This window comes from Cetorhinus maximus, chromosome 18, assembly GCF_964194155.1.
Source record: "Cetorhinus maximus chromosome 18, sCetMax3.hap1.1, whole genome shotgun sequence".
Classification (NCBI taxonomy): domain Eukaryota; kingdom Metazoa; phylum Chordata; class Chondrichthyes; order Lamniformes; family Cetorhinidae; genus Cetorhinus; species Cetorhinus maximus.
In genome coordinates, this window is record NC_135896.1 from 53,207,385 (window position 1) to 53,217,941 (window position 10,557).

At 37.1% G+C, this 10,557-nt stretch overlaps 1 protein-coding gene across 6 annotated transcripts in view; it reads left to right on the forward strand.

Annotated features, from left to right (window-relative positions):
• daam1a (dishevelled associated activator of morphogenesis 1a) overlaps nt 1-9,974 on the forward strand; it is a 182,894-nt gene extending 172,920 nt beyond the window's left edge. For all 6 annotated transcript variants that reach the window (XM_078562726.1, XM_078562729.1, XM_078562727.1 and 3 more), the window contains 2 exons: nt 2,946-3,116; nt 7,976-9,974. In XM_078562726.1, the coding sequence (XP_078418852.1) occupies nt 2,946-3,116; nt 7,976-8,179 (375 nt within the window). In that variant the 3' untranslated portion in view covers nt 8,180-9,974. The remainder of the gene's footprint in view (nt 1-2,945; nt 3,117-7,975) is intronic.
• Nucleotides 9,975-10,557: the final 583 nt, after the last annotated feature.

Consider the following 10,557-nt stretch of genomic DNA (forward strand, 5'->3'; position numbering starts at 1 on the left):
TTGTTGAAAAAAGAGACATGTCGAAGCTTTTCGCCTTGTACTTATCAGGACACATTGCAAGAATACTAATAAAAGGGGAAACAACAATTTATACTGTATGTGAAGAGAGTGCTGATTTGTTGGCAAGTGGACTCTGATTGGTAGAGGCGTTGCCATGGAGAATGTACCAGTGATGGTGACTGACAGTTAACTGTCTAGCATTGTTTGAAATTTAAACCAGGTAGCTTGACCCTGGTTGGTCAAGGCATTGAGGAATGAGTCAGCGAATGGTTGTCACTTATTTTGTTTAGCTGAAACAGGCACAATGTGTGTATATGTTATCTCTGTCTGCAAAGAAAAGGGCGCTGTGTGATAGGCAGAATGTAGTTTTGGCTTGAGGGCAGCATTCTGTTAGTAGCGAATACCACTCCTGTTGTATAGTAGTAGCATGAAACAGCTAGCTTCACCTGTTGCTCAAATTTTTCATTGACCTTATGAACTCAGCACCTCGCTAAGTTGAGTTCAGTTTCAATGACACTGTATGCCTAAATAGATGGTGGTGTCATGGGATCCCCTCTAGGCCCATCTCTCGCAAACAACTTTGTTGCGTTCCATGAAAAACGTATCTTCGATGGAATGACACCTAACCTCCTACCCATTGCATATTTCCAATATGTGGATGATACATTTGCTATATTCAAATCCGCAGCTGAGTGTAATATTCCTTACATGTCTTAATGGGCTCCATCTAGCGCTCAAATTCACCTTTGAAATGGGACAGTTAAATGAATTCCCCTTCCTTGACGTACTAGTTGAGGAACTTGCTAGGGGGTTCTCTACCACAAGCCCACCTTCACTGGTCAATATATGCATAGAGATTCTTACAGTTCCACACGCGATAAGATTGATCTCATTGGCAACTTTGTAAATAGGGCCCGAGCCATTTGCTCACCATGCAAGCTTGATTCTGAAATAGGGCGCATCAAAGGCATCCTGCAAACCCGGATCAGATCATTTTGCACTGTATATCATCCAGACTCATGAATGGGCCTAAGGCTGTCACAAGTGAAGTTAGCTGTTTTCACGCTGCTACTATGCATTAGCAACATCTAGTGGTATTCGCCACTAACAGGATGCTGCTGTCGAGCCAAAAAGACGCTCTGCCTATCTCACAGGGCCCTGTTCTTTGCAGACATAAAGAACATGTACACACGTTGTGCCTGTTTCAGCTAAACAAAATAAGTGACAGCCATTTGCTGACTCATTACTCAGGCCAATGCCGTGACCAATCAGGGTCAAGCTGCCTGGCTTAAATTTCAAACGATGCTTGGCAGTTAACTGTCAATTGACATCACTGATGCATTCTCCATGGCATCGTCACTTGCCAACCAATCAGCACTCTCCTCACATATGGTATAGACTAAAAGTAAAATACTGCAGATGCTAGAAATCTGAAACAAAAACAAAAATAGCTGGAAAAACTCAGCAGGTCTGTCAGCATCTGCGGAGCGGAACACAGTTAACGTTTCAAGTCCGTATGACTCTTCTTCAGTTCTGATGAAGAGTCATACGGACTCTAAACATTAACTGTGTTCCTCTCTGCAGATGCTGTCAGACCTGCTGAGTTTTTCCACATTTGGTATAGACTGTTGTTTTCCCCTTATATTGATATTCTTGCAAAGTGTCCTGATGAGTGCAAGACAAAAAGCTTCTATATCTCTCTTTCAGCAATACTCAAGTTCTGTACTACCAAATGACTATTTAAATAATTATGGTATAATCTTCAGTCTTTAGGTAGAGTCTTGTTATTATTTAATATCTGAACACAAATATTGGTCATGTAGAAATTTGCTCAGTAACGAATATATTTTTGACCACCTGGTGTTCTCAGGACTTTCTGTGGTTACACATCCTTTATTCGAATGCTTAACTACATGCCTGGTTCCTGTTTTAATAAAATGAATACGTTTGCCTCAGGACTATAAAGAAATGTGTACAGATGGTACTAATAGTGAAACAGTATGATAAGAGGGAAAGAAAAGCTACATCAAAGCAACTTCGTAAATGAATGTTTTACTAATAAAATGTTTACTATAGTTTTATGATCAAAAATGAATTACTGAGCACCACAGTGTGTATTGCTCTTTTTACTGCTGCTTTTATTAGATCTTGCAAAGTGAAGGAAGAATAGAAATGAGAACAAGAAGATTAGAGAGAGAGTAGGTGGGGACTAAAGAGGCATGCTGAAATCAGGAACAAAGAATGCTGACCTTACTCGGTTGCATATTAATTGATGTGGAAATCCTGCTGTAGTAATTCTGTGCATGATATAAATTGTTGCATTATATTGGAAGACTTGGGCATAACTAGAGCTTTGCTGGAATAGTGCAATTGAATATAGTAGACAAGCAATGGGGAAAGCCATTTGGCAAAGAATAGTGGCAAATACTGTGATAGGATGCAGATTTCCACCATGATGTAGTTGGTCTCTACCAAGAGATGATAACATTGTTTAGGATTGATGCAAGGCAAGATGAAATTCTAACATAAGATGAGGAAGAAATTTCAAAGTTAATATTTAAGTTTCCTCTGTTGACTATTGGTCTCTAGGAAATCTCACTGCTTTTTTGCAAAATGTGCTATTTATCCAATTGGGAAGTTTATTATGTATATCTTCATCAGAAATAATTACATCCTGTGTTAGCAGCTGGTGCTTGGCCAAGTTCATCAGATTGCAAGTTGCATATTTTGAGCTAAAATCAGTGAAAAATGGAAAGATTTGGTGTCCTTGTCAAAAATTGGATTTTCTGATTGTATTCTGACAGCTGAAAATTTACTGTACTGTTTGATTAATTTTATCTGCATGATAACTATATTCTTTGTTGCAAATCTGCTTTCTATTTGTTATCTGATCGATAAGCAAATTTCTGTTTTTCTCCTTCTCCATCACTACACATTGCTCCCAGTTTAATAAAGCCATAAAGCACTTTGGAGAGGAAACCAGCAGAATACAACCTGATGAATTCTTTGGGATTTTTGATCAGTTCCTCCAAGCCTTCGCAGAGGCCAAACAAGAAAATGAGAACATGAGGAGGAGAAAAGAGGAGGAGGAACGAAGGGCAAAAATGGAGGCACAGGTCAGATGAGATGAATTTGAGAGGAGCATGAGCCCGTGTGCAAGTGATAGATCTTTCATAGCTACAGCTTTTTGTTTTTTCATAAATTATCAAATAATATCAAATTTTCAGAATAAATATGTATTCTTTGAGTTTTATATTCGGAAAAAACATTGGAAGGTAATAGCAGGAATGAATGTCAATTATTATAAGTTCCATGCTTACATTTATTAAACTCTGAATCGATCTGGACGTTCCCTATGGTTTGACTTCTAATGTCTAATCGTTCCATGTCATTGCATTTTAAAGAAAGAAAGATGTTATATAGTGTCTTTCAAAACCTTAGGATGCCGCAAAGTGCTTTATAGCAAATGTCGTTGCTATGGTAATGTTGGAAATGCAATAACTAATTTGTGCTCAGCAAATGCCCACAAACAGCTATGTGTTAATGACCAGATTTTTTGAGATGTTGATTGAGGCATAAGTATTGGCTACAAAACAGAGGATAACTCCCGTATTCTTTATTGAAATAGTGCCATCAGATTTTTTTCAAATAGTGCTGTTATTGGCAGTTACTAGGCTTCACTGCCTTGGGAAATACTGAGAACTGGGCATAAAGATTTGAGTCATTTCCTCAAACATGAAGTATGAAGTGAATTCAGCTTAGGTTAGGATGTAACAGATGTTTAAGTTCATAGAATCATTTTCAGATTTCTAGCAAAACAGCTGAGTTGGTGATACTTCTCAGTGTATGTTTGTTTCTTGTTTTTATTATAACTAATTACAAGTTTTATGCTACCAGTTTTGTGGGTGCATTTCACACATGACCTGAAGCGGTTCTGGTTCTGATTGGTCTGTACTCAGGTTATTTTTTAAAAGTTCATTTGCACATGTAAGGCTCATAAGAACAAGGAGCAGAAGTAGGCCATTCAGCCCATTGAGCCTGTTCTATTCGATAAGATGATGGTTGATCTGATTGTGGACTTAACTCTCCCATTACCCTTGACTCCCTTGTCAGTCAAAAATCTAACTCTGCCTTGAATATATTCAATGACCCAGTCTTCACCTCTCTGTGAAAGAGAATTTGAAAAACTAACGACTCTTGGAGAAGAAATTCTTCCTCAAATACAAAATTCCTCCTAATCCCCAACTTAACTGGGAGGCCCCTTACCTAAAGGTACTGTGTTCCTAGTTCTGTGCCCCCCATGAAAGGAAACATCCTCCCAGTATCTACCTGTCAATTGTATATGTTTCAATAAAATCACCCATCATTCTTCTAAATTCCTATTAGTATAGGGCCAACCTGCTCAACTTTCCTCATAAGACAACCTTTCATCCCAGGAGCTAGCCTAGTGAACCTTCTCTAAACTGCTTCCAATGTAAATATATCCCTCAAGTAGGAGACCAAAAACTATGTGCCGTACTCCAGGTGTGGTCTTACCAATGTCCTATACAGTTGTAACAAGACATCCCTTTTTTTATACTCCATAATACTTCCAATAAAGGCCAACATTCCATTTACCCTCCTAATTACTTGCGGTACTTGCATGCTAACATTTTGTGATTCATGTACGAGGGCACCCAGATCCCTCTGTACTGCAGCATTTTGTAATCACTCTATTTAATTAATATTCTGCTTTTCTATTCTTCCTGCCAAAGTGGACAAGCTCACATTTTCTCCCACTCTACTCCATCTGCCAAATTATTACCCACTCACTCAACTATCTGTATCCTTTTTAGACTTTTTGTGTTTTCCCCACAACTTACTTTCCTACCTATCTACATGTTAGAAAATTTGGCTACAATACGGTCAGTCCCTTCAAGTCGTTGATATATATGGTAAATGTTTGCAGCCTCAGCACTGATCCCTGGGCATCTCCACTAGTTACAGCTTGCCAACCCGAAAATTATCCATTTATCCCAACTGTTTCCTGTTAGTTCACCTACCCTTGCTAATAATATCACCCCTACACCATGAGCTCTTGTGCAGTAACGTTTTATGTGGCACCTTATTGAGTGCTTTTTGGAAATCTAAATGCACTACATCTACTAGTTCCCCTTTCTCCACTCTGCTTGTTACATCCAGAAAAGAGTTCTAATAAATCTGTCAAACACTATTTCCCTTTCACAAAACTATCTTGACTCTGCCTGATGGTAGTACAATTTTTAAAATATTCTGCTACTATCTAGTTAATAATAGATTCTATCATTTTCCCATGACAGATGTTAGACTAGCTGGCCTATGGTTTCCTGTTTTCTGTCTCCCTACTTTCTACATTTGTGGGTTTTCAATCTTTTCAATCCACTGGGACCTTACCAGAATCTAGGGAATTTTGGAAAATTGCAATCAATGCATCCATTATATCTGCAGCTACTTCCTTTAAAACCCTAGAATGCAGGCCATCGCATCTAGGGGACATGTCAGCCTCGAGTCCCATTAGTTATCCTAATACTTTTTCAATGATCATGATTGTTTTTCCCCCTGCTTTTCAACTATTCTAATTGTAACCTCCGCTGGGGATCGTAACATAATCTTATCAATAAGAGAACCTTTTAATAGTAATAATAGTGTCTATTGGAACACTGGCAAAAATTATGCTTAACTAGAGTAACACAGGCATTAACAAGCTGTATGAATAAATTACAAGAAATGCTTATTACTCTTTCCAATTGAAACTACCATCTTCTACTAAAGCATTAGCACGGTGAAAGGAGTAATTTATGAAGAGCAGGTACAGTACTTCCATAGTAACAGGAGTAGGCCAGCTAGCCCTTTGAGCCTGTTCCACCATTCAGAGAGATTGTGGCTGGACCACAACCCAACCTTGCCTCATATCCCTTGATGCTTTTTGCTAACAAGAATCTATCAATCTCTGATTTAAAATTAACAGTTGACCTAGCATCAACTGTCATTTGCAGGAGAGAGTTCCAAACTTTTAGCAGCTTTTTTGTTGAGATGTTTCCTAATTTCGCTCATGAAGGTAGCATCACATTTGCAGACAAAGTTGGTGTAAAAAAAGAAACCAAACAAGCTTCTGTAATATGTCGTTTTAAAGCCAGACATTTCCAAATTATTGTCGTTCAGATTTTTGAGTTCAGAATGTTGTAGATTTGGTGTCGATCTCATCCTATCTAGTGTAACAAAGGAAGCTTGATGTTGGACAAGTGGATTTTGTAGCTGGGGATCATTTTGATCCCTAGATATTTATATTAAAAGAATTATTCAGTTGTGTTGTTCGTAGCTGATTAAAAAAAAAATCTGTGGATTAGTTGATCTAGTTTTTTTTTGTAGTTTGCAAACTTGCTTTAAGTTAAAGATTCTTTTTAATAAAGAGAGGGTATTCCAACTTTAAAATTGCCAGAAGTCATTAATTGGAATAGGTCTTATTGGTATGATATAAGAGCTAAACAGGTAACTACCAAAGTCAATCAGGTAACTCATCAAATGAGTGATAGTTGGTGGCAACATTCTTTTATATTGTTTGCTGTCAGATATTTATAGTCTTATTCCCTGCACCCCATGCCCCATCCACCTATCTTTTGATATCTCTTTTGATAGGTTCCTATCAACCAATAAAAAATTGTTGTCCATGTTGTCATTATGATCTGTATCAATAGTTATTTTCTGCAACAGGGTACATAATGACTAATTGTAAAGATCTTCCACAAATGATTCAGATATTGCATTGTACTTGAGGGTGTAGGAAATTTGTACGGGTTTATAAATTACTTGAATCCAATTGTAATCGACCCAATCACCATTGATTTGTTTTAACTCAAGACTTTTAACTTATAAGACAAGACTGGGCTCTCGGATGGCAAATTAAAAGAAGTTTATTTGAAAGAAGAATACTTATTGATACAGAGTTAAAATATAGAATTACTTAAGCCAGAGTGTATGGGGTGGGATTGTATGGGTAAGCTCTCTTAATCGAATATACAGAACGCACATCTGACATTACGATCAATTCACTACTGCCTTTCCGAATCAGATCTAATTGTAAATAATTCAATATAGAAAGAAAAAGGTATGTTTATCAGTCCAAAATAGACTTTAACGTGTCTGATTGGTTGATCAGGCCGAAAAAGTGGAACCCTCGGTGCCCTTTCTTTGACAACAACACCAACCAGAATCTTGTCTCTTTGGGTACTTCGTCTCAGTACACAACTAGCAAGGGGTCTGTCTTAGCTTTGGGTTTTTTAACCCCTTAATAGTCATTACCCCAACTCAAATGAGCTTGGTTATAACTTAATGTTTGGTCAGTTTTGTTGTTGAATTGATACAGTTGGTTTCAGCCATTTGCAGAAATTGTCCCATTTGGAATACAATGAAACTGTTAATTTTACCTCTTCTATGTGATTTTGTACAAAGCTTCTAATCATTAAGTTCCAAATAAGGTTTGACCAAGGCCCTGGTGATCTCACTGCAAACCATCTTATCTTGATCATACATTCTTTCTTACAGAAACTGCAGAATGGAATTTAAAAACAACTTGAGTTTTAAGTATAACCCAGTGTAATAATGAATGATTAATTATTAAGTCTTCAATTATAATTCAATTGAGGCTCACTGCTTATTTAATCATCTGTTTTTGACTGGTGTCCAGGTGCAAAATCAAAAAACAGAATATGAAATGGCTGCAGAAAGCCACATGTTAGAGTTAAAATGGTTTCCTTGACCTTGTTAACTTACTGAATGTAAAATGAATCTAGTCTTAAATGGGTCAAGGTTTACTAAATATCATTATCGATATACTGGGATGGATATTAAGTGAGGCTGTGGGTTAGCAATGAATTCTGCAATCTGCACTATGTATATGTATAATATATGAAACATGATCTCACTTCTCCAGTTGAAACAATTTTCATTTTTTTTCTAGCTTAAAGAACAACGCGAGAGAGAGCGCAAAGCAAAAAAGGCAAAAGAAGGTAGTGAAGAGGGAGGCGAATTTGATGACCTGGTTTCAGCTCTACGTTCGGGAGAGGTTTTTGATAAAGATTTCAAGCTGAAGCGCAACCGGAAGCGTGTCACCAGCCAAGTAGATGGTAGCCGAGAACGACCAGTCACAAAGCTCAACTATTAAGCCATCACCTGTAGTGCAGAATCACGGCTGTGTAGCAGCCGGCTTACGCGTTACTGTCCTGTTGTGATTATACTGACCAATTATACTGCCGATTGGCCCTATTAATGGCTGCTGCTCTTCATAGCGGGCTCCCTTTCCCTCTTTATAGCTGGGTTTGCATGCACCACTGTTAATATAAGAGAAGTTTGTTTATGTGGTGCTGAAGCACAGAAAACACTCGAGCATTCCTAGGATTCACACAACTAATGAGTAGAACTCTGTTTTCCTGATTTCATTATAAAAACATACCCTTCCACAAATGTTCTGCTGCGTAAGCATTCCATCCGAAATGAATGAAAAATTAAGCAACCTAATGGATTAAAGATGGTGCTGATGCAGTTAGATTTATGGAGCTGATGATTACTTGGATTTGAATCTGAAGCTGAAGCATGCTGGGAAGACCGGATAGACTTAAATAAGTGGAGCATAAAAGGAACAATTGAAATGTGTATTGCTGAAGACCCTCAAACATCTGTGGCTTTTGACCTGGTTCCAAGGAATTGAGTAATTTCCCTTGATCATTTTTTAAGAACTATTCTTGGTTGGCAAATATTTTATTTTAAACACTGTTTACTCAACTATTTTCTGACTGAAAACGAGTATGATCATGGGAATATGTTTATAGTACTTTGGTGATATCCAGATTTCCTTTGCTTTTATAAAAACATTCCATAATTAATGGGGATGATAATAAGGGTTCTCTGAAGGGGCAATGAAATGTTGAACCTTTTTTCTTGCTGCTGGCAGCTCTACAGCAGGACCATAACCAGACACAAAATATAATTGAAATGGTTCTTGTCAGTTATATTGGTTTGGGGGGTGTGGGGAAAAGTAGAGAATTTTGTTCAAAGGAAGAAAAAAAACTGTGCTCGAAACTTGAATAAAAAATGACTTTAATAACCTCGTATCTAACTACAACTCACAACTGCAGAATGAAAATGGCTATTGTAAAAAGGACAGTGTGAATAATTCAGGACAATCGAACTCTACAGCCTATTTATATTTGGACATATTTGGGGAGAGGTGTCAGACATTATATATATTCAAGTACTGTAACAAAAATTATTCAAATTTTGTAGCCGAATCATAAGGCATTAATTTGGTAGCAACTAAAGAAGAGCCTTTCTTTTCACTGTACAGTGACTTGATCCCTTAACCAAAGTGCCTGCAAACAGGTTTGTGTTTATGAATAGGGCTCGCTGTCGTAAAGTTTTATGATTCAGGATCTGATGTTTTCTTTTACAACTGTTTGGACACTGTGCAGTTTAAAATATTGGCTAGGGGAAATAAGTGTTCTGATTGGTCCTGTAAAGAGTGAGAACACTATAAAAGCTTAGGTCTGTGTGTGTGTGTGCGCGCGTGTGTGTGTGTGTGTCTCTCTATGTATACATGTGTGTCCACATGAGTGTACACTCTGTCCTTCCTTACAGACTTTGAAACACCCATTTTGCTTTTCCTTTCCAAAATGGAAGTGTGAAAGCAGTTCCATGTGCCACTATTAAAAAGTATTTTAGACTGGTGCTGGTTCCGGTAGAAGTTGTTCATTGGTTTCTTGGGTTTATTTGATGAATTTTTTTTTAAACAATGCCAAAAATGGTTAAAATATTTGTAGACAGGAATGTACACTAAGGATCTCATTTGTTTGGTAATTTAGTGGGATATCATTATAATATGTGAGCAGTCACAAATGCCGTGTACCTTTTCGACTTGTAAGATCCTAATGGTAAAATGCAATAAAGAAAAGTAGTTCAACAATTGTTTTGTGTATCCTGTCAGACAATGGTATTTGTAAAAAGTAGTGGATTTACAAAGTGCAGCAGATACTAAATGCTCTTCAATTTCCAATGGTGGAAATTGACATTTAATAGTAGAAGAATAATTTAATGCTGCATACACTCTGGATGTATTCATTATTGCTGTTTGATTGTGGTTTAATAAGTTGAAGACAATTTTATAACTTTTAATGAAGCAGTGTATTTTGGGTACAGATCTTACCTATGTGAATGACATTTTGTTTTGTGTGAAACCATTTAGAAAATATTTTCATTTTCTTGAAGACTGAAATCAGAATTTCAAGAATCGGAATGCTATCTTGGGGTTTTGTGCAGTAGCTTAATGTTGACAAGCTGACCTCATCAATTAATGAAAAAACTTTTTTCTAGTAAATCACCAAGAGTTTTTTATGCATTTTAAAGCTACTTACAAACTTCCATCAAAATCCTACTTCAAGACCTTACTACCTGATGATAGATGTGAAGCATTTTAATATAAAATTCAGAGATTAATAGATTTGGGAATTAATATCTATATATGGTTGTGTGATGTGGAGTAAAGGATAT